Source organism: Oncorhynchus clarkii, chromosome 2, assembly GCF_045791955.1.
Source record: "Oncorhynchus clarkii lewisi isolate Uvic-CL-2024 chromosome 2, UVic_Ocla_1.0, whole genome shotgun sequence".
Lineage (NCBI taxonomy): Eukaryota > Metazoa > Chordata > Actinopteri > Salmoniformes > Salmonidae > Oncorhynchus > Oncorhynchus clarkii.
In genome coordinates, this window is record NC_092148.1 from 29,816,152 (window position 1) to 29,841,154 (window position 25,003).

The following is a 25,003-nucleotide window of genomic DNA, read 5'->3' on the forward strand; positions in this document are numbered from 1 at the left end:
TCTGTCTGTCTGTCTGTCTGTCTGTCTGTCTGTCTGTCTGTCTGGCTGTCTGTCTGTCTGGCTGTCTGTCTCTCTGTCTGTCTGTCTACTTCTCTTTCCATCTACCTCTCTGTCTCTTTCTGCCTGACTGCCTGTCTCTCTCTCTGTTCGTACTTCCTTCTGTCCATCAGTCCATTGCAGGGAAAAACAGTTGGCAACTGGCCAGCATGGACATCACGGTGGGCTCTCCCAGGTACCCCATGTTTAACCTACAGAAGGGGAAGTCCTACTGCTCCCAGGTGCGCTCCGTCAACAAGTATGGCGTGAGCGAATCCTCAGAGCCGAGCCTGCCAATATCACTGGGACAACCGCAAGGTGTGGGAGAGGAACAAACATATTCTTTCTTTAATGTTATACTAGTTCCATTGACATGGATTTGTGTATACTGTTAGAAATATAAAAAAACTGTTCTAGAGTTATTCTACACTTGGACAATGGATCTTCAATTATCCTTTTCATCTAGGGTGGTTCTTCCTTCAGGACCTTCTCTTTGGAAGTTTTTAAAAACAGTCCTACCTTGAACCATACAGGGTTCTCCTACAGGGATGGCTTTAGATAGAATGATTTTATTGTCTTAAGAGTGTGCCAATCAGCTGAGCTCCGTGTTTTCTGTGTTATCCTGTTAGCTGCTCCTGCTCCAGCCACCTCCGTCTTTGCCATCCGAGACACAGATTCTGCTGTCCTGCTTCAGTGGCAGGAGCCCGTGGAGAAATAGGGCATTCTGGGATACTACCTGTACTACAGCGAGGCTGGGAAGCAAGAGTGGAGGACGATCAACAACAAGCCAACCACCGACACCAAGTACTGTACTGAACCCATTTAAATGAACTGAGATCCTCTTTTTGGAATGCTGTTTCTATTGTGTGTTGGATAAATATTGTTGTTTATTCTCTTGCCACCAATTCTACAACAGAACATGATGGGCCAGTTTCCAGGACACAGATTAAGCCTAGTCCTGCTCCATTGACATTTCCAGTTAAATAGTTTTTTAGTCCATAGAACCATCCCAATGTAGAAAGCAATGCTTAGGCATAAGGACTATATGAATAGTACAATTTGTCATGGCAACACCTAGGCCTAAATTTCTTGTTTTTTCCTCTCAGGTTTACAGTCCATGGTCTGAAGTCGAAGAAGGAGTGTGTGTTCAGAGTTGAGTCTGTGGGGCGAGCTGGGAACAGTATCTACTCCAACGAGTCTCCCCCTATCTTGGTGAAAGCAGCTCTCGGTGAGTACCAGACAAAAAACGGCGGACTGACCCACAATGGTGGACATGATCCTGGGACATGTTCATTAGGGCAAACTGAAATAATGAAGAAATAATTAAACAAATAAAACGAGTGTTTCTTATTGAACAAGGACAGATACAGTAGTTGCTCCCTTTTTTCCCTGTCCGTTTTCCTCCATTTGGTGCCTGATGAATAAGACCCTGCTGTCATATCAAACAGTTACACCTGTCAGGGACTCGGGGAAACGTGTTGATAGTTGTGAATGGTTTCGTGGTGATCTCTTATTCACACTTTCACTGGCTAATCAGACGGGATAAGGAGGTGTAATGCAAAATATGAAGTGATCATGTAAATAAGTTGGGGTCCATTTTCTTTTTCAGTCAGTCTTTGTTAGTAGCCAAGGCTTGTTACTCTGTTTTCTCCTTTCTCTTCATCAATCTATTCCTGACCTCAATTCACCATTAGTTCATAACAGCCTCATGAACCCATTACGTGATGACAGCTATTAGATCTAATGGGTAGGCTCCTGATTTTTGTGTTTTGTGTTTGTCCACAAACACAGTGAAATAAATAGACGTGTGATGAGGTAGGCACCTGATGAATAACGACTGACCCCGCTCACTGCTGTCTTACCCTATAATAGCATGTCTGATAATAGTAATAATAATAATACAAATAATAATATGCACTCTGCAGACTGCTACATTGTAATGACCGTTCATTTTAGCTGCCACTCACAGTGGTGCCAGATTCCGAAGCTGGTCTCGGATCAGTTGGTGATATGGCTGAAATCCAATACTTTGTGTCTGGAACCCTATGTGGCCTTAAAATAACTGACCTGATACACGGAATTGGCCAGAATAGAATAGAATGGAATGGAATAGAGAATAATAGAAGCTGATTAGCTATTTATTCAAAACACTATCCATCTAAACTATCTATCTTAATGTAATACTTTTTTTGTTTGTCTCTGGGCAGGCTGAGGAAAAGTCTAGTATGCCAAAACTTTCTTTTCAAATACATCTCCCCTTCCCAGTCGCCCCATCCCCTTCCTCTGCCATCGCCCTGCTGCTCTGCACTGGCTCTGAGATGATTCTCACCTGGAGAGCCCCTGCTAACAATGGAGGAGACCCTGTACGAGGCTACCACCTGGATCAGAAGGACAAAGAGCTGGACTCCTGGAGAAATGTCAACACCAAGCCTGCCAAGGAGAGGCAGCACAAGGTGAGGAAGGTTCTGGTACCCAGGTGTCACTGCCGTTAGAATGTTGGGTCACACTTCACCTGACAAAGACCCTCTACCAGAGTAATGTTAAGTAAGGGATAAACGCTGATGCTCTGTATATTATCTTGTAAATAATTGACGACCGTGTGTTCATTAGTTCCAAGATAATGTACAGAGTGGAGGCATTTATCCTGCTTGTACCAAAGTTGCCAAAGAAAATAATACTGAAGCACATTTTCTCTGGTAGAAATGACATGTTTTAATTGATATTTACATTTTGATAATTAAATTCATACTTTTTCATCCTTCCACCAAACCTAGTCATTAGTTCAGTCGGTTAGGAAGCCAACGTAGCAGGCGGAAGATAAACATCTGAGCAGAGTCCCCGCATCTGGTTTTCAGAACATCTGGTTGTTAAGGACACACTGTTCATTACAGTAGAGGAGATCGCATTGCATATCAAACACTAGGCTAGAAGCTACTGTGGCTAAATCATTTGTGGCTAGCAAATCTGCCATTATGACAAACAAATTCAACAATACCAGTTGCTGAAAACAGTTGGTCAAACTACAAACATGTGGAAGGATTTGACAGCATAGCTTCAATTGCGTCATGAAGAACCGGATGAATTCATGTTCATCATTCACCACATTAGGTCATCAGATGCCGCAAAAAAAAAGTATTTGCAAAAACAAATTAATGCTATCTAGCTAGCTAAGTTTTCCCTCATTGGACCTGCGTTTACAATGTATCCTATTTCGGTTTGAATCAATAAGATGGCACCGACGGAGATGGCAGCATTGCGACTAGCACTTAGACAACAATGCAGTATTTAGTTTTTTTATGTACTTTTACATGATTAGCTCAGGAAATGTTTTGTGTCATTACATACAGCCAGGAATAACTATTGGAGCGGCGGTAACTCACCAGAACTACCAGCATTACAACCAGGAATACGACTGGAGCAGATCCTTTGTTCACTCTCCCCAGAGCAATTTAACTTATTCCAGTGGCTGACTCAAAAGGGCGGAGGAGAGACATTCGAGGCGGCCTGCTGGTTCGACCTAGGAGACGACATACACCACCCACCGCTTCCCAGTATATTACTCGCTAATGTTCGGTCTTTGGATAACAAAGTTGATGTGCATAGACCAAGGATTTCTTTCCAGAGAGACATCGGGGCCTATAACACTTTATTCCACATGGCTCTCTCTGACGTAGTCTGTAAATCCAGCAGGATTCTCAGTACATCGCACAGACAGGAATAAATATCTCCCCGGGAAGCAGAAGGGCGGAGGGGTGTGTTTCATGATTAATGACTCATGGTGTAATTCTTGGAAAATTCAGGAACTCAAGTCCTTTTGTTCTTCCGACCTTGAATACCTCACAATTAAATGGCGACCATATTATATCCCAAGATAAATCTTCTCCGTCCTCGCCACGACCGTTTACATCCCACCTCAAGCCAAAACCTTGACGGCCCTCAAAGAACTTCACTGGACTTTATGCAAACTGGAAACCACATGTCCTGAGGCTGCATTTATTGTAGTTGGTGATTTTAACAAAGCAAATCTAATGACTAGGCTGCAGAAGTTCTATCAACATATCGACTATACTACTCGCGTTGCTAAGACTCTCGACCAATGCTATTCAAACTTCCGGAATGCTTACAAGGCCCTCCCCTGCCCTCCTTTCGGCAAATCTGACCACGAAACTCAGACAGGAAGTGCCCGTGCTTTGTACTATTCAACGCTGGTCTGACCAATCGGAATCCATGCTTTGGGATTGTTTTGATCACGTGGACTGGGATATGTTCCTTGCTTGCGAAAATAATCTAGACGCACACACGGATACGGTGACTGAGTTTATAGGGAAGTGTATAGGATATGTAGCACCCACTGTGACTATTAAAACCTACCTTAACCAGAAACCGTGGATAGATGGTAGCATTCGCGCGAAACTGAAGGCTCGAACCATTGCATTTAACCATGGCAAAGTGACTGGTAATATGGCCGAATATTAATAATGTAGTTATTCACTCCGCAAGGCAATCAAAGTAGCTAAACACTAGTATAGCGATAAAGTGGAGTTGCAATTCAACAGCTGGCAGGGACTACAGACTACAAAAGGAAAACCAGTCACGGCTAAACCCATTCTTTGCACGCTTTGAGGATAACACAGTGCCACTGACGCGGCCAGCTACCAAGGACTGTGGGCTCTCCTTCACCGTGGCTAACATGAGTTAAACATTTAAATGTGTTAACCCTCGCAAGGCTGCCGGCCCTGACGGCATCCCTAGCCACTTCCTCAGAGCGTGCTTAGACCAGCTGGCTGGTGTGTTTAAGGGCATTTTCCATCTATCCCTATCCTAGTCTGCTGTCCCCACATCCTTCAAGATGGCCACCATTGTTCTTGTACCCAAGAAGGCAAAGGTAACTGAACTTAATGACTATCGCCCCGTAGCACTCACATCTGTCATCCATGAAGCGTTTTGAGAGACTAGTCAAGGATCATATCACCTCTACCTTACCTGCCACCCTAGACCCACTTCAATTTGCTTACCGCCCCAATAGATCCACAGACGATGCAATCGCCATCACTCTGCATGCTGCCCCATCCCATCTGGACAAGAGGAATACGTTTGTGAGAATGCTGTTTATTGACTATAGCTCATTATTCAACACCATAGTGCCCTCCAAGCTCATCCTTAAGCTCGAGGCCCTGGTCTGCACCACGCCCTATGCAACTGGGTCCATGACTTCCTGACGGGCAGCCCCCAGATGGTGAAGGTAGGAAATATCACTTTCACTCAATGTCAACAAAACAAAGGAGATGATTGTGGGCTTCAGGAAACAGCAGAGGGTGCACCCCCCCATCCACATTGATGGGACTGCAGTGGAGAAGGTGGAAAGCTTCAAGTTCCTTGGCGTATACATCACGGACAAACTGAAATGGACCACCCACACAGACAGTGTGGTGAAGGCGGCGCAACAGAGCTTCTTCAACCTCAGGAGGCTGAAGAAATTTGGCTTGTCACCTAAAACCCTCACAAACTTTTACATATGCACAATTGAAAGTATCCTTTCGGGCTGTATCATCGCCTGGTATGGCAACTGCACTCCCCGCAACCGCAAGGCTCTCCAGAGGGTGGTGCGGTCTGCCCAACGTATTACCGGGGGCAAACCACCCGCCCTCAAGGACACCTACAGCAACCGATGTCAACAGGAAGGCCAAAGAGATAATCAAGGACATCAACCACCCGAGCCACTGCCTGTTCACCCTGTTATCATGCAGAAGGTCAGTACAGGTGCATCAAAGCTGGGACCGAGAGATTGAAAAATATCTTCTATCTCAAGGCCATCAGACTGTTAAACAGACATCACTAGCACATTAGAGGCTGCTGCCTATAGGCATAGACTAGAAATCACTGGCCACTTTAATAATGTCACTTTAATAATGTTTACATATCTTGCATTACTCATCTCATATGTATATACTGTATTCTATACTATCCTGCAATATCTTAGTCACTTAATGTTTACATATCTGGCATTACTCATCTCATATGTACAGTGCCTTGCGAAAGTATTCGGCCCCCTTGAACTTTGCGACCTTTTGCCACATTTCAGGCTTCAAACATAAAGATATAAAACTGTATTTTTTTGTGAAGAATCAACAACAAGTGGGACACAATCATGAAGTGGAACGACATTTATTGGATATTTCAAACTTTTTTAACAAATGAAAAACTGAAAAATTGGGCGTGCAAAATTATTCAGCCCTCTTAAGTTAATACTTTGTAGCGCCACCTTTTGCTGCGATTACAGCTGTAAGTCGCTTGGGGTATGTCTCTATCAGTTTTGCACATCGAGAGACTGACATTTTTTCCCATTCCTCCTTGCAAAACAGCTCAAGCTCAGTGAGGTTGGATGGAGAGCATTTGTGAACAGCAGTTTTCAGTTCTTTCCACAGATTCTCGATTGGATTCAGGTCTGGACTTTGACTTGGCCATTCTAACACCTGGATATGTTTATTTTTGAACCATTCCATTGTAGATTTTGCTTTATGTTTTGGATCATTGTCTTGTTGGAAGACAAATCTTCGTCCCAGTCTCAGGTCTTTTGCAGACTCCATCAGGTTTTCTTCCAGAATGGTCCTGTATTTGGCTCCATCCATCTTCCCATCAATTTTAACCATCTTCCCTGTCCCTGCTGAAGAAAAGCAGGCCCAAACCATGATGCTGCCACCACCATGTTTGACAGTGGGGATGGTGTGTTCAGGGTGATGAGCTGTGTTGCTTTTACGCCAAACATAACGTTTTGCATTGTTGCCAAAAAGTTCAATTTTGGTTTCATCTGACCAGAGCACCTTCTTCCACATGTTTGGTGTGTCTCCCAGGTGACTTGTGGCAAACTTTAAACAACACTTTTTATGGATATCTTTAAGAAATGGCTTTCTTCTTGCCACTCTTCCATAAAGGCCAGATTTGTGCAATATTCGACTGATTGTTGTCCTATAGACAGTCTCTCACCTCAGCTGTAGATCTCTGCAGTTCATCCAGAGTGATCATGGGCCTCTTGGCTGCATCTCTGATCAGTCTTCTCCTTGTATGAGCTGAAAGTTTAGAGGGACGGCCAGGTCTTGGTAGATTTGCAGTGGTCTGATACTCCTTCCATTTCAATATTATCGCTTGCACAGTGCTCCTTGTGATGTTTAAAGCTTGGGAAATCTTTTTGTATCCAAATCCGGCTTTAAACTTCTTCACAACAGTATCTCGGACCTGCCTGGTGTGTTCCTTGTTCTTCATGATGCTCTCTGCGCTTTTAACGGACCTCTGAGACTATCACAGTGCAGGTGCATTTATACGGAGACTTGATTACACACAGGTGGATTGTATTTATCATCATTAGTCATTTAGGTCAACATTGGATCATTCAGAGATCCTCACTGAACTTCTGGAGAGAGTTTGCTGCACTGAAAGTAAAGGGGCTGAATAATTTTGCACGCCCAATTTTTCAGTTTTTGATTTGTTAAAAAAGTTTGAAATATCCAATAAATGTCGTTCCACTTCATGATTGTGTCCCACTTGTTGTTGATTCTTCACAAAAAAATACAGTTTTATATATTTATGTTTGAAGCCTGAAATGTGGCAAAAGGTCGCAAAGTTCAAGGGGGCCGAATACTTTCGCAAGGCACTGTATATGTAATGCCCTCTCTAGAATGGCTTCCTAGCCAATTATTCAACAATGCCGTGGAATAACTCAAATGTAATAACCAACAGGGGTGCAACTTTCACTGGGGAAGGGGGGAACCCCACACATTCTGAAATTGCATTTTTGTCCCCCCCCCACAGTTTTACCATTGGAATGTGATACTGGGCGAAGCTTTAGGACCATGTGGACGCCTCGGAACGGTCGGGTAGGCTGTTTGGAGTGTTTATCTGACAGATTATTTTTTTTATCCAGATAATTATGTTCCCCTCACTTCTAAAACTAAAGATGCGCCTCTGATAACCAATAATAATTATGTATGTAATAAATCAGTAAAAAACATTTATCCCTGGAATACACTCCATTAGAACTAACTGTCTTTGTATCTATGTAGAAAACAGAATTAGTGGTGGTCAGAGAGCTGAACATCAGGCTCTGGTGGAAGTATACTGGAGGAAAAAACACATTCCCTCTACTACCTTAGCTGTGTCACTAGGCAACGAGTAGTGGTGTCCATGGAGACTAATGGAAAGTTAAAATTGTCACCTGTCTCTTTTTGCAACTGTGACCTGTAATTTTATGACGCGCAAAAGAGTTATATTGTTGTTTTTAGACTCAACAGAACAAAGCAATTGAAAGTCTGCCACACTGCAAAATAGTTTAGAAGTGTGGAGCAAACCGTACTTTTTCACTGCCTAGGGTCTTGTTCAGGAGGAGGACGAAAGCAAACTGAAACAGGGATGTAATGTCCAATAAGAAACGCTTGTTTTCGTTTTCCATTGCAAAACATATTGCTACGATGTGCCCTAATGTCCAAGGTATTTATCATATAAAGCCATTGATCTGCTTGCAGGCATTTATAAAACACAGAGGTCACACGCAGTGCCCTCTGTTTGGCTAAACCAGCCCCTACAACTGCCCAGTCTCCTCCAATAATAGTTCCTCCCATCTTTGAGTTTGCTTTTTGCTCTTATTTTTACAAGCTGCTCACTTGCTGCCTCCATGTAAATGAGATTAATTAGAATATCGATCCAACGGAGGATTCATGCTCGGGGCACTTTGGTCTTCCTGCTTGTGTAAGCCAATGTAAATGACTTTACCCCCTGAATCCTTTCCATCCACCACCACCAGTTTAGCAGTCAGGCAGGCATGCCACCTATCCAGCCTCATTAGAAGAATGTCTGAGATGTGAACCCTTAGGATTTTTTGTTATCTCGCTTAGTTTGGAATTCCACCTCCATCTCCATGGCAGTGCCTTTACTTCCACTGATTCAGAATCAGGTGAACTGGTGCCATCTAGTGGCGATATGTCAAATTGACATACACTTTGGGACAAATGCCCCATCTGTCCTGCCCCCGCTATAATTCACTGCAGAGCTCCAAGCGGCACTGTTTAGATATTGATTTGATAAAGAGGCTTTTGTTGTACCTAAGTATGGATGGCCTAGTGACCAATCTATACATTTAGGAGGCATAGTCTTTCGATGGTGTGATTCCCATCACACTTAGATAAGCCCCTCAGGTTTGTCTATTGATAGCCATTGTCCCTTGGCTCAGCCCCCCTAAAGCAGAAAGACTTCATAGGCGATAAGGACTTTAAAGTCTAAGTGGCTGTGAAAAAAAGTGGTTGAGATCAATGATCTGAATCCCCTTCCTAAAGCCAGCCTCTATGGGGCTTTTCCAAACTGCACTGGCAGAATTTACGCTTGGCTTTACAGTATGTGGCTTGGTTAGGATTAGCCAAGTTTTTTTCAACTGCACAATGTCCATCACATCAATGGAGTTGAGTGGAGACGAGAGTTTGCGGACTGTATCTCTGACTACGTCAAGTCGCTGTCAGTCGATACTTCTAAACATGTAGATATGTCAAACCTTACCGTGTACCTATGTTTGTCCTCTGTAGCTGCGTGCCTTTCTTCATTTGCTGAAATCCATCATTTTTAATAGAACGTTAATCAAATTCAACCATCAAATGCAAAATGTTTCTTTGTCTCGACTGACAGCGTCTGCATGTAGCCAAAGGTACACTCCTTCCACAGTCGTCGTTAACCCAACTCCCCCGCCATGTCCATATGTGTGGAGTTGAAGAAACCCGGCTAAATCAGGACGTGAGAACACAACCTCAGATTTCAAATGAATCTCTGCGAATATCAGGAGTGCCCGAGGTTATCCAGATACTGTGTTGAACTCTCCTTACAAGGTATCTTTTTTGTTTTGTCCACAGTTGGTCCATGTAAGAATTGACATACTGAAACTCGGGGCTAGCTGACCCTTGTTTTCTCAATAACCTGGGTATTGTTCCTTAGGCACCAAACAGAAGAACTTGACCCATAAGAAACACTGTTGTAAAAATGTTTTGAAATGTTTTTCTACAGTATGCCCTAATGAACACAACCCTGGTTGTAATTTGGACAGTAACTGTATTCATTTTGTATTGTCTTATTTACAGGTCTGTAACCTGGATAGGGGGCATTACTATCAGTTCTGTGTTTTTGCTGCCAACGTGGTTGGTGTTGGTAAACCCTCTGAGCCAAGTGAGGCTTTCCTGTGTGAGGAGTGAACCATGCCTGAGCCAGGTGAGGATGATGCAATCATCATGAAAACACACACACTTACTCATGCACACACATACACACGGACGCACGCACACACGGTCACTGTACACACACGCAAAGAGTTCGCACCCACATGCACGTTTACTCTCTAAAACACACACACTCTCTCTTTCTCTCTCCCTCTACCCACTCTGTCATTCGGTAATGGAGCAGTTCAGTGCACAGCCGTGGCCAGCTGTGTTGGCCCCATGGTCTTTCTCATAAAATGGCTGCCTGTTGTGATATTCATATTGGAAATGGAGAGAGCCACACACCATTTATCCCGCACAGCCCATTAATCCAGCTGAATCCATCCTGATCTCCCTCGTGTCTTAAATAATTTAAATGCGACTGAAAATCGTTAAGCAAATGAACCTCCGTGCACTGGCACTAAAAAACGAAGGGGTAGATTAAGCAAAATCACTTGACTTGTTTTTTAAATTGTATTATTATTATTTGTTTGTTTCTTTATGATGGCCTGCTCTGTCACAGACAACTTGGCTGTTTATGGGTGAGTATATGAGACAGGAAAAGGACGAATAACAATATTCTCCCTGTTTTAGCCTGGTTTTAAATCATTTCAAATACGTTATCTGTGCCTGAATAAGCATGCATGTTGCAATGTAACCAATAGAAAATCCCCAAAAAGTGCAGACCCTGCCCACCTGGCACTCCAGTCAGGATGAACCAAACACTGATTTCAAATAGTACTTGAACCCAGGTTTGGTTGGTATATTTCTAACACAGTAGACACTTATCAATCCATGTACTATATAGAATGAAACACTGTATGGGTTGACACAGATAAACAAATGTGTGTTTTTCCCTCATATTTCTCTCTTTGTGTTATGCTAACCCCACTCATCTCCCAGGCTGCCCTTGTGTCCTGGAATTCAGGGAGGTGAGGGTTAACTCTCTAGTCCTCCTGTGGGCAGTGCCTTTCTACGAAGGACAGCAAGGACCAATCACAGGGTACCTGGTGGAGCTGAGCGAGGGAGACCAATCACAGAGCTGGACTGCTGTGAATGAAGAGCCAATTGCAGACACCGTTTTGAAGGTTGGTGAGATATACTTGTTTTATGTAATAAGGATATAGATGCATTAAAATAGAGGTCATGTGTTTTTGTTTTTGATAAAATTATCAAATTGATTTTGGTGTGTTTGTGTTCCCAGGTGTCAGGTCTCTATGCTGGTCAGACTATCGTCTCAGAGTATGTGTCTTCAACAAGGCTAGAATGGGCATCCCTTCTCTGCCCTCTGAGCTTATCAGAGCCCAGAGCCCAGACCCAACCAGGTGAGTCATTTTAGGGATTTAGTTAGCCTGGTTCAAGGTCTGTTTGTGTTTGGAGTAACAATGACCATAGAAGTTGGCAAAAGAGCACTAACAGGTCAGGGATAAGTCTTGATTTTAGCCATACAGGTCCCTGATGAACAATATCACCAGAATGACTTATGATTCATGTTCTTTCTCCATCAGACACCAGAGACATAGAGATTGATGTGGACAATGATGGCTTTGTCTTCCTAGCCTTTGAGGCCACTGAAATTACGAAGAAGAGCACGTTTGTCTGGAGCAAAAGCTACAAAGAGGCTATTGAAGCTGGGAGAGCCAGGGTACTGTGGGAGAACAATAGGTACTGCAATTTTGTGTGTGTGTGTGTGTGTGTGTGTGTGTGTGTGTGTGTGTGTGTGTGTGTGTGTGTGTGTGTGTGTGTGTGTGTGTGTCTGTTACAGAGAGAGAAAAAAAATTACCTGTAGATTTGTGAGAGGACATTTAACCCATGAAAGACTTTAATGTTAAGAGGTCAGCAAAGGGTCGGACTCAGTGGAGATTCTTCCTCACCTCACACTACGATGCAAAATGTCCTCCCTTTTCACTGAGCACTATGGTCCCATTCAGGCCAACTGAGTCCCCTGGTCTGTCCTTTAAGCCTACTGTCCTTGTGTCCGTCCTTTTAGCTAACTGTCCTTCCTTCTGTCCATGCCCATGCCCAGGCCCATCCTCACCTTCACAAACGCCACTAAAGAGAACCTGGGCCTGTACACAGTGGAGATGAGTGACAACCCAGACATCTCTTCCAGTTTCACCTTCACTGGGGAAGGCACTTTATACTCAAAGCTAAAGACAACCTGCACAAAAGATTGCTGCTCCCTGTAATTCCCTCTCTCTTTCTTTTCCCATAGATCTGGAGAGACTGACCGAGCTCGGCTGGCACATCTGCCACCCATGTAAGACGTAGTCACTGTAATAATACAAGTCTCTATCGAGCTAAAACAATTGATAGTACTCCTTTTCAAATCGAAACGGGCATTATAATACATTGTTCAACATCACAATTTCAACAACCTTGATTCCTGTCATTGTGCCCTTCCTAGATTATTTTAGTTTGCTGAAGCTTGGAGGCCAACCTGAATGCATAACCTATTCCCTATTCATTGTTCCCTCCCCCTACAGTGATAGCCTTGCGCTCCAAGTGGCAGGTGGAGGTGTCAGAGAAAGGGAACGTAGGTCTCTGGATGCAGACTGAGAGCCTGAGCAATGCTGCAGAGCTCCACCTCATTCTCAGCGACAGAGAGATCTCTAGTGCTGCAGTAAAGGAGCACTTCAAAACACTGGCTATATGTTCTAATCTCAGAACCCAGAACTAAATATTGTCTGTCAGGAGAGTGTGTATGTCTCAAATGAATACTAAAACTAGCTTGGGTGTCAGAATGTTCCTGCTTTAGTCAATGGTGCAGTAATGTATGACTAGGAAGACGATGACAAGTTGGCTGAAACAGAAACAGACTGGTCCAAGTTATAGCTTGTCTCCCAGAGGTGTGTATAAAGCATAAGCTACTGCATTTTGCATACACACATTTATTTTTGAATATATGCAGATGATTGTGTTTCCGAATCCATTTCCAGTGAAATTCTCCATAAAATAATTAAATGTAGATGTGCCACAAAATGGCTAAATGTTTTATATTTTCTCATTCAAGTTTGCATTAGTAAGAGGTATTGGCTGTATAGAAAGAGAAAGTAATCACAAAATAACAATCCAAAAATGTTACCCTCGCCATCATATTTGCAATTTCATTTAAACACAAATCACCTTCATAAAGATTTTCACCAGAATGTACGTAGCAATATGATAGCAATGTTGATTTGTTATGAAATCAACCTAAAAAATAACCACAGGTTGGAAGATTACTGTAGGCAGAGGTTGTTGCAACAGATGTGGATTTTCCATGGGGTTAAACTAATATTACCCAACATGCATGTTTTTGGACTCAGTGTCTTGCATGTGGTTACTCGGTATGGAATAGCATGATTACATCCATGCACGTGTGTATACGTGTACGTCAACACTGCTAAGGGTTTATTACTAAATGACTACAGATAAGGATTTTGTGAATAAACCAATCCCCATTTCCCCCATTAGAACCCTTGCCAAGTCACACTGTGAGGTATGCAGCCTGTGTGTGTGTGCACATGTATGTACATACATGTGCTTGTGTGTGTCCTCTCTCTCTCTCTCTCTCTCTCTCTCTCGGCCAGTAAGATTAACTTTGACAAGGCCAGTGGGCTGATAGAGATCCTGTTTGACCAGCTGTCTAAGGAGGACGAGGGCTCCTACACAGCTCAGCTCTGCGACGGCCGCGCCAAGAACCAGTTCGCCCTGGTGCTTGTGGACGAGAGTGAGTCCATCTGGTCACCCCAACTCACTGCCGGGATGTTCATACTACCGAACCGAGCTGAGCTAAACCAAGCCGTGATGAGCTGGCCTATTTTCGCATCCTCCGTAGCTGCTGGAAGTGGTGAGCCAGCACAGTTTGCTTCAGATCGGCACAGTAGTGTGAAAAGGGCAGCTTACTATTGCAGTGAACTCTACAGAGCAGTAAGTGTTTGGCCTGGCTTTATATATAGATTTGTTCCAATCAATTTGGTTATTATATTCAATGTTACTGTCTTATTATTGGTAGTTAATATATATATCCTCAGTGTACTAGTAGGGAAGTAACCCTGTGGTTGTGTCTTTGGCAGAGTTTCGTCAGACACTGGCTCAGTCCAGAGCCAACAGAATGGACTACAAGAGAAAGTCAGGTGAGTGTTCCCCTATTGGCCCCTGGTTCACCTCTAACCTCTAACATTTTTTACTTGGCTTTCCCACAATTCAAATTCAGTAGGGAGATGACTAGCCTAGGCTACGTAATGTGATTACGTAGGGACTTCTTCACCAGCTGACCAAAATCAGTTACTTACCCCACCCACCCTCCCCGAAACCTCTATGTACAAATAAGAGAGCAGGTCTGGAATCAGTGTGGCAGGATAGGATGATTACACAGAAGGATCGCCATGCTTTTACTTGATGGTGTTTTTGGGGGTCCGGAAAAATAATGAGGAGGTAACTTGATTTAACGCCGATCGCTTTTATTCGAATGTCTACAGTGCGAACAGTGAAACAATGAATAAATCATGCCGCGAGAGGTACCGGATCAGGGTAAATAGGTGCCGGAACAAACAAAGTCATATCTGAAAAGGTGCCGGATCCTCTCAGAGAGTTTCTCCCATCGAGCTGACCAAAGTCCATGTAGGATGTGTTTTCATCTACTGCCAACAGTAGATAAATATCTAATTTCTGTGTAAAATGCTCCTGCCAAATAGGTTCCAAATGTGCTGAAACAGATTCAATACGCCTCAATGCCCTAGTTTCCTATCTATCATCAACCGTTAGTCCATTTCCTTAACTTTGTGGCTAGTGGCAAAAACATACCTATCTACAGTTTTTGGAGTGCAAACAGTGTTGAACAGGCAGCTATATCTTTAGAACATATAGTGCTGACACACCAGAATATAGTGAGTTTCATTGATTGAGTGCCAGCAAAGATGGCCGCTGTATCTCTGGTCCAGTGTGCGCAGTTAATCACTTAATCATTTTCAAGGACCCTATTTTCTGGAGTTTTTGTCATGGACCGTGACAGAGGACTGTGAGTTTATAACCAAATGCAAGGTAATTTGTAGATTATTTATCATTTATAGATTCCTTTCTCCAATATCTTGTTATCTTCGTTATGGAATAATCACATGGATTCCGGATTCTGATATGCATGTGTGTTGTTATGAATGTATTCAGTGCACAGTGTTACTGTATCATTAGAATCCTCTGTCATTCTAGGTCCAGGTGACCAACGTAAGCAAGGATACGACTCTGAAGTGGTTCAAGGACGGCATGGAGACTCCAGCTGTGTATGACCAGCAGACTGGAGTCAGCACCATGACATCATCACATCCAGTCCTCATAGGGCATCACATCCAGTCCTCATAGGGCTGATTTCCTGAACCCAGATTAAACATAATCCTGGATTTAAACACACTTTCAACGGAGAGGCTCTATTGTGAATGATTTTAATCCAGGACTAGGTTGAATCTGGGTCCAGGGAACTGGCCCAAAATGTCACATATCACTTATGCTCAACCCCACTATTTAGCGCCACCGTGGAGATTTGACCTGGCGACCTTCCGCCTACAGACCCGCCGCTCTAACTAAGCTACCTACCACCTCATATTTACAGTATTGTAATGAATATGTAAAGTAATGTTCAGTAGTACTGGATGTACATTAATGGGATGGTGGCAGATGAGGGAATAGGGTTAAGCTCAGGAAAACACACACACACACACAGAGAGAGAGAGAATCTGTGTCAGAGTGTCTCTACGGTATGAGTATTTATAGATCATTGCATAATTACCCACTGGGCACACACTGGTTGAATCAACATTGTTTCCACATCATTTCAATTAAATTGCGTTGAACCAATGTGGAATAGACGTTGAATTGAAGTCTGTGCCCAGTGGGTAGGATTATCTGTGTACAGAAAGTCAAATGTGTTCTCAAACCCTATGTGTGTGCGGACATTTTTTAATTTTTAATTTTTGTACCTTTATTTAACTAGGCAGGTCAGTTAATTAAGAACAAATTCTTATTTTCAATGACGGCCTAGGAACAGTGGGTTAACTGCCTTGTTCAGGAGACATGAACCAGATATGCCTGCGTGTGTGTCATAATGATTGACTTGTTTTCTCTCTGGTGAATCTCAGGTGACTAAGGAGGAGGCAGGCCACTACAAAGCTGTGGCGTCTGATGGTGGAGGACAGGATGTGAGCACACTGGAGTTGCTACATGAAGGTGAGACATCATGGCACTGTCATGGACAACCACAGACATGGGCCCATGTTCGTAAAGTACTCAGTTTTGCTTCGTAGATCCTAATGAATATGATGACTTGGACTGGGGGGACCTGATCCTAGATCAGCACTCCTACTCTGAAGTGCTTTATCAATACGGTCCTCGGTCTAGCAGAAATATCGGTGAAATGTTACAGTATGTGGTCTCTCAAGTTACATTGTTATGAGGCAATTTCAAAGTGCATTTGTTTGCAGTATTTGTTTGTGCAGTATTTGTTTGTGCAGTATTTGTTTGTGCAGTATTTGTTTGTGCAGTATTTGTTTGTGCAGTATTTGTTTGTGCAGTATTGTTTTATGTCTCATGATGATTCAGAAGGTGCAGAAACTGAGACGGCACATGATGTAATATTATCATCCATGTATTATTTGTATTTATTTTATTTCACCTTCATTTCACTAGGCAAGTCATTTAAGAACAAATTCTTACTTACAATGACGGCCTACCAAAAGGCAAAAGGCCTCCTGCGGGGAAGGGTGCCTGGGATTTAAAAATATAAAAAAATGAGTACAATATAAATGTAGGACAAAACACACATCACAACAAGAGAGACACAACACTACATAAAGAGAGACCTAAGACGACAACATAACAAGGCAGCAGCATATGACAACGCAGCATGGTAGCAACACAACATGACAACAACATGGTAGCAACACAACATGGTAGCAGCACAACATGGTAGCAGCACAAAAACATGGTACAAACATTATTGTGCAAAGTCAACGGCACAAAGGTCAAGAAGGTAGAGACAACAATACATCATACAAAGCAGCCACAACTGTCAGTAAGAGTGTCCATGATTAAGTCTTTGAATGAAGATGCATAGAGGTTAATGACGATTATAAACAAGGTGGTTTGAGCCCTGAATGCTGATTGGCTGAAAGCCGTAGAATATCAGACCATTTATCAGGGGTATGACAAAAAAATGACTTCTTACTGTTCTGATTACGTTGGTAACCAGTTTATAATAGCAATAAAGCACCTTGGGTGTTTGTGTTATATGTCCAATATACCACTGCTAATGGCTGTATCCAGGCGTTCATAGAATGTCCTATATGGACTTTGGTCAGCCGGATGGGAGACACTCTTGTTGACTCTTGTTGGCCCTGGCAGGAACACTGTGGACCAATCACAGCGCTTAGGGACCCAGCCCAGAGGTCAGAGGTGAACCAGGGGCCAGTAGGGGAACACTCACAACGCGTTGCATCATGCATAAGAACAGCCCTTAGCTGTGGTATATTTGCCATGTACCACACCTCCTCAGACCTTATTGCTTAAGTAGAGCCCACTGTCTGGAGACATAATTCTTCTGTCATTATTTACAGAGTATGACAAGCTCCTCCAACTCCTGAGCAAACAGTGGGGTAAGTTCAGCATAGATTTCCTAATACTATTACGCTGGGTTTCTGTTCAGCACTTTGTGACATCAGCTGATGTAAGAAGGGCTTTATGAATAAATTTGATTGATTCCAATGAATATCATGTGAATATGTATGTCTATGGGTGCCGCCTACCGTAGACGGGGGTCTTTCCGGGCAGGATGACGATGATGAGTACTGAAACAGGAGTGACTTCTCAAGCATTCTATGGACAGTTTTTGGATGGGAACAACTTAAGATGAAGTCATATCCTGACTACAGGTTAGAATCAAATACAAATGTATTAGACCTAGACTACAGTGTAGACAGCATGCCCTGTCAGCTGTCAATATCCCAACAAGGACATTCTGTCACAGAGTATCATCTCTCTGAGTTTGACTTTTTCCTCTCTCTGTGGCACAGCGCTGTCTACAGGCCCAGTGAGGATTCAATGCACTGCTACGGGCTTCAAGCTCTACTGCTCTCTCAAGTACTATATCAGCTACATGAAGACCAGCTGGCAATTCAAGTGAGTTCCCTTGCCTTGCCTGGTCTCTGTACTCTGCCCTGCCACATGGGCTGTGCTCCAGGCCCACTGGTTCTACTTTGTATACATTATACAGTCAGCCTTTGCTATAAGGAATAGTTGCCCCTAGGTGCTGATTTTTAGTCAGTTTAGCATTTTCCCCACTAATTGTTAAGGCTAGGATTGGGGGAGGGGCAGTTGACCCTAAATCTGCACCTAAGGGACACTTCACACCAGAGCATGGTACAGGGAACAGGGACCCGGACTTTTATCGCCACCTGCTGGCAGCTTTTATGGTAAGCACCAACCACCAACCCTGGTTCTACAGTGTTACGGCGCAGGCAGGCTTTTGTTCTAGTCCAGCATTAACACACCTGATTTAACTAATAGACTAATCATTAAGACTTTGATTAATTGAATCAGCTGTTGGTGCCTGTCTGGAGAGCCTGCACACCCTGTACCTCTCTATTACGAGAGCTGGTGACAACCCAACACAGAAAAACCACATTAATTTTACACGTGAACACAGGTGGTGCTCCAAAAACACGTTTTCATGTGATCACATGTGATCTTATATGAAGTTAATGTGATAATATGTTACACAATATGTGATAACATGAAACTACACGTGAAAATGTGAAATTTTATGTGAAATCATGTGATTTTTCTGTAAGGGCACTGCTGTCGCAGCATGGATTGTTGTCCAATTTAAATTCAGTTGCTTTAGCATTTTTGTTTTTCTTCACATCGCCCCACAGCTTCCTTAGTGAGACAGTCTGAGCCTTTTAATCCCAAATCCATCTCATCTCACCGGATTGAAAAAGAACAAACGTAAAGAAAAAAAAAGAACAAACGAAACTTAAAACTGAACAAGTAAAGCCCTCAGACATAAATAGTCATGGCCTTGTATGGAAGTATCTTTTGTTGGATTTTTACAAAACATATATTCTATTCTATTGAATCATATTATCATATTCTATTTCATTGTGTACCAGGGAGAGTAGGATTAACCAGTTGGAGAGGTGTAAGCCTGGCAGCAGTATGCAGAAGCTGTGGGTCGAGGTCTTTGCGCCCACGGAGAACGATAAGGGGAAGTACACTCTGGAGATGTTTGATGGTCAAGAAAAGCACACCCTAGACCTATCTGGACAAGGTTAGTCTGACCAGTCTGATTCACTCAAAAAGCACTATTGTCTCAAAGCAGTTAAGCGAAATAGGCTTCATACAGGGATTTTACTGCTTCAGATTCATGTCAATGTCTTCACCACTAGAATGTAAACCTCAGAATCGGACTATTATTACTCAATTATAATTTAATTTGTCTGCAATCTTGATCTACATTCATATCTTCCAAGACAGGCAGTTGGTGAATATTACATTCATCCGAAATACATTTCAGTAATCTATATTTAAATATCGCTCTCTTTAAAAGCCTTTGCTGATGCTCTGTTGGAATACCAGAGGTTGAAGTAAGTGCATTACCATATTGATGGTGAGCGCCCAGCGTGGCGCGCAGTGGTAAACACTAACACAAACAATTGCAGGTACTATTTTCTATCACTGTTCTCACATGGACAAACAGAAAACTGTTCTATATTCAATATTAATGAGTTGACATATAGTATGGTGATAGATCTGAAACCATTTGTAAATCGTTGCTGAGCGGTTGCTGAGAAAAGTGAGTAGCATACTCTTTCATTGTTTCTTAATTGTTTAATTTTCTGTACACTGGAATGATTGAATGAGCTTCCTATGGATGATTCAAGGGAGTAAATGTCCTTCTCGTTGCTTTAGATCGGGCCAGGGTGACCAAGGGGCTACCAGATGTGGTGGCTATCATGGAGAATAAAGTAGGCTAACTACTAAATAATACTGTCCTATTAAGTGGTTACCATGTTCACTAGCACTTCATTATCCTTTTACGTCCGATTTTTGTAATTGTACTGTTAGACCAACGAGTAGAAGTGCTGATCTAGGATCAGTTTAGCCATTTAGATCATAATGAATACAATTCAATGGACAGGGGGAACTGATCATAGATCAGCACCTTCTCCAATACGTTTTTTTTCTTTTTTTCTTTAAATAGCCTTACCTGCCCAAGTCAACAGTGACAAGTGGTATTTTGTCATTGTTCATATTTACATTGACTGTTGTGAATCATGTCATCTCTATTTCCCTCTCCTCCCCAGTCTCTGTGCTTGACCTGCTTCGCTGACGGTGACCCTGCCTCAGAGATGTTCTGGCTGAAGAACGACAAAGGCATCGTCTCAGGGGGCTAGTTCAACATCGCCAACGAGAACAAGTGCAGCACTATGACCCTCAACAGTGTGACTAGCGAGGAATCAGGCAACTACAGCATCTTTGTGCGCAACCAGTACGGCACTCAGACGGTGAGCGTGTACAAGCATGGCGAGAAACCCCCGCGCACGATGCAGTGGAGATGTAAGGAAGGAAGGAGTGTTGGTTTTGTTGCACTAAGAGACGATTACAACTGGGTACAGACGTCAATTCAATGTAATTTCCACGCTGGTTCCACATGACATGAAAACAACGTTGATTCAACCAGTGTGTGCCCAGTGGGTTGTGTTTGTGTGGTTGAGCCAGTTTGTTTTCATGGGGTTAAATTGGAGTTAATGGGGAGTGACATGCTAGAAGCGGTTCATTTGTGGCATTGGGATGTAAGCAATGACTAAGAAGTTACTTGTGCTAGAAGGAATGCGGTCAATTAGGACAATGTGAGGTCCAGTCAAACCTGCAACAACCTGTTTTCTTGTGTCATTAGACTACCAATAAATATCCCAAGAGTGTCAGCTACAATTGTATGATGTCACCCCTTTCTTTCTGGAGCAATTTAATAATAGGACATGTGAGCAGGGGCTAGAAAGCTCGGAGGTAGGATTCATTGGCCAAGGCGAGCACGTTAAATGTTAATTTCATGTCTTGATAGCAGCAGACTTGATGCCAATTGCAATTATCTCCCATGTTGTATTTCACTAGAGGTGTCATGTTAGTCATGTACACGGAGCAGATTTACATAGGTGCACGACACATCCAGTGCGTTTTTCTATATCAACCTAATTTATGCTCTGACCTCCCTGTATTAAGGCTGTAATCTCACTCACTCAGAGTCGGCACCTGCAGCTCAAGTCGGTCTATTAGCCTGTTAGCTTTCCACATACATCGTTTGTCATATCACGTGTCTCTGCAATCGCTTTGAAAAAAGCTGCTAATAAAGTAATTTGATCTTAGTGGCTTGACACCATTTCATTCACCTCAACATGCTTCTGATGTCATTGTGTGCACTGTTTGAGATGTCTGCAAGAGGGATTCGTAATTCAATGATTATTAGAAGCATCTCATAAAAGTGCGGGAAAGTATTATGCAAGCAAAGAGTAGCTACAACATGTCTTCTCAACTGATAGAAGAGCTCTTGTCCAAGGTGTCATTCACCCATTGCCTGGCTAAACAGTGGAGTAGATTTGAACACTGTTTTTAGGAAGATTCCACAGGACATCAGACCTGGGTTCGAATACTATTCAAACAGTTTCAGAGTTTGCTTTAGCCTGGCCGGAGAGCCATGTGGCCTGGTTTGCACTTTTGCACTGATTTTATTGGTTCCATTGTGCTAGGCAAGCTCGATAAAGCCCAGCTAAAGTATTCAAAATGATTTCATATAGCAATTTAAACACAGGTCTGTATTTAGGACAGTATTGCAATAAGTGCTCAGAAACAAACTTTAGATCTATCTGCGTGTCAGAAGTTTCAGAAGCCAATCTATTGGGATGAGTAAAACCCATGCATATGTAATTTTATGGCTCAGACATAACGTAACTGGAAGTTGGGGTCATGCCAGACAGAGATGTAAGCGAACTCTGGGTTGTTCAAACAATGGGGGACATTACTTCAGAGGCTGTGTTACTGATTAGACACAGATGCACAGAGCGGAGCCCCCTCTACCTGCTGATATAAGTAGCTGTGGGGGACGCAGTGCCATCTCTACATTTGTGTTGAGCTTCGCACAGCTGTCTCAGGCTCTTATTGCCCATCTTGGTGAAGGAGAAGAAACCGGACCGGTACAGACACAGACAAAATGGCCTTCAGTGGAACGTGGCAGGTGTATGCGCAGGAGAACTACGAGGAGTTTCTCAGGGCCATCTGTGAGTTTCCTAAAGATCCATTGCATTGCATGTATAGGGTTGTTTAGGGGTAAATCTGAAATGTATTTGCTTGATTCCTTGTGTCCTCTTTCTCAAAACTCATTGGAGGAGAGAAGATTAATGGTTCCTCCCCTCTGACCTTCTCATCCAATGAGTTTTGAGAAGGAGAGAGGATGTAAGGAATCAAGGAAATACAAAAGATTGAACTATAGATTCCCAACTATGACCCAAAATGAAAAGGTAAGCTAATGACTCATCCTCCTGCCCGTCTATCAGCCCTCCCAGAAGATGTTATCAAGCTGGCCAAAGACATCAAACCCATCACTGAGATCCAGCAGAACGGCAATGACTTTGTCATCACCTCCAAAACTCCTGGCAAGTCCGTCACCAACTCCTTCACCATCGGCAAAGAGGCCGACATCACCACCATGGATGGCAAAAAGCTCAAGGTAGGCAATCCACATTTACCTGTCTGTGTTGAATCTATACTTCTGAAAGTATTGATTGATTGACTGATATAATGTTAAATCGACAGGTTTGAACTGAAGTCCAATAGTCTTGTATCTGCAGTTAGTGTATGTCTTGTTCACTCTTCCAAGTTTCTAAGCTCGTCTGTCCTCACTCGTTATTGCCACGCATTACTGATCACCTCTCTCTTCTCTGGCCCCTACAGTGCACTGTCAGACTGGAGGGAGGAAAGCTGATGTGCAACACAGATAAATTCTCCAGCGTCCAGGAGCTCAAGGGAGGAGAGATGGTTGAGGTAATTTGACCTAATGTTGGTAGCACTCAAAAATAACACACTACATATCTGTCAGTACAGCGTGTCAAATATAAGCATATATAGTTGTGAAATATGGGGCACAGGTCAAACAAGCTGTCTATTTCTACCTTAGGTGGTTTTATTTGTATAATTGTGACCTGACCACAGTAACTAAACACTTTTCACTACCTTCCCCATTTCAGACGCTGACAGTGGACTCTACGTCACTCATCAGGAGGAGCAAAAAGTTGTGAACCTGGAATGGTAGCAGGCAGGGGGCAGTCCTTGGCTATTTACATAAACTTGCTTGACATAAAACCTGTGGTTTATTATGTGTGCTGTGAACATGCTGCTGTGCATCATCTAATAAACAGTGAACACTTATTGAATAATAGAAAAGTATTCAATATATATTTGACATATGATTCAAAATACACAGTCTATCATTTCACAGTGCCCTTTCAAATACTGAATAGGCCTACAGTGTGATAATTCACACTCAAAACAGCAAAGTTGGGTACATCAACTCATTTCACATTGTAAAACAAACCACTGAATCACTAATGCATAATTTACATTCAAGATGTACAACTAAAATAAAACCTGTATCTACGAATTTCACATGACTGGGAATACAGATATGAATCTGTTGGTCACAGATATGCATCTGTTGGATCAGAAAACTAGTCAGTATCTGGCGTGACTTGGGTTGCACATTTTGGGGAATATTCAGAGCTGGAAACTTTCCGTGGGAATTAACGGGAATATATGTGAATTAACGGAAATCTATGCAAATTAATATTAATACCATTTAAATGTAGATGTTTTTTGCATTGGATATATTTACCATATCAAATGGGGACAGAAACATAAACATTTTACCTTATCATAAGTAGACAATTTCAAATGAATAAATCCTTCCAATAGAAAAAACTAAATAAATGTAGTTACAAATTGAACTTTAATCAAATGAGTTGACTCTTCTCATGGGAGGATTTCACTGAACAACAAAAGAAAGGGTCCCCAACGATCCATCGCATGTCCCAAAAACGTTTTCAACATACAGTTGAAGTCGGAAGTTTACATAGACTTATGACGGACTCAATAAAACTCGTTTTTCAACCACTACACAAATTTCTAGTTAACAAACTATTGTTTTGGCAAGTCGGTTAGGACATCTACCATGTGCATGACACAAGTAATTTTCCCAAAAATTGTTTAGAGACAGATTAGTTCACTGTATCACAATTCCAGCGGGTCAGAAGTTTACACACTGTGCTTTTTAACAGCTTGGAAAATTCCAGAAAATTATGTCATGGCTTTAGAGGCTTCTGATAGGCTAATTGACATCATTTGAGTCAATTGGAGGTGTACCTGTGGATGTATTTCTAGGCCTACCTTCAAACTCAGTGCCTCTTTGCTTGACATCATGGGGAAATCAAATTAAATCTGCCAAAACCGCAGAAAGAATTGTGTAGACCTCCACAAGTCTGGTTCAGCCTTGGGAGCAATTTCCAAAAGCCTGAAGGTATCACGTTCATCTGTACAAACAATAGTACGCAAGTATAAACACCATGGGACCACGCAGCCGTCATACCGCTCAGGAAGGAGACGCGTTCTGTCTCCTAGAGATGAACATACTTTGGTGCGAAAAGTGCAAATCAATCCCAGAACAA

At 42.7% G+C, this 25,003-nt stretch overlaps 1 protein-coding gene and 1 pseudogene across 1 annotated transcript; both read left to right on the forward strand.

Annotated features, from left to right (window-relative positions):
- Nucleotides 1-21,655, forward strand: part of LOC139377185 (myomesin-3-like) — a 75,955-nt pseudogene extending 54,300 nt beyond the window's left edge.
- Nucleotides 21,656-22,335: 680 nt separating this feature from the next.
- Nucleotides 22,336-23,645, forward strand: LOC139380851 (fatty acid-binding protein 10-A, liver basic-like). Its single transcript, XM_071123969.1, has 4 exons — nt 22,336-22,564; nt 22,841-23,013; nt 23,238-23,327; nt 23,531-23,645. Exons 1-4 carry the CDS (start codon nt 22,498-22,500, stop codon nt 23,579-23,581), a joined length of 381 nt encoding a protein of 126 aa, XP_070980070.1. The 5' UTR covers nt 22,336-22,497; the 3' UTR covers nt 23,582-23,645.
- Nucleotides 23,646-25,003: the final 1,358 nt, after the last annotated feature.

What these genes read in the sequence shown, in the direction of transcription:
- LOC139380851 (XM_071123969.1), top strand. Translation starts at nt 22,498, where the DNA reads ATGGCCTTCAGTGGAACGTGGCAGGTGTATGCGCAGGAGAACTACGAG. An exon ending in GGAGTTTCTCAGGGCCATCT is followed by an intron (nt 22,565 to 22,840) that starts GTGAGTTTCCTA and finishes CCCGTCTATCAG; the next exon opens with CCCTCCCAGAAGATGTTATC. An exon ending in TGGATGGCAAAAAGCTCAAG is followed by an intron (nt 23,014 to 23,237) that starts GTAGGCAATCCA and finishes TGGCCCCTACAG; the next exon opens with TGCACTGTCAGACTGGAGGG.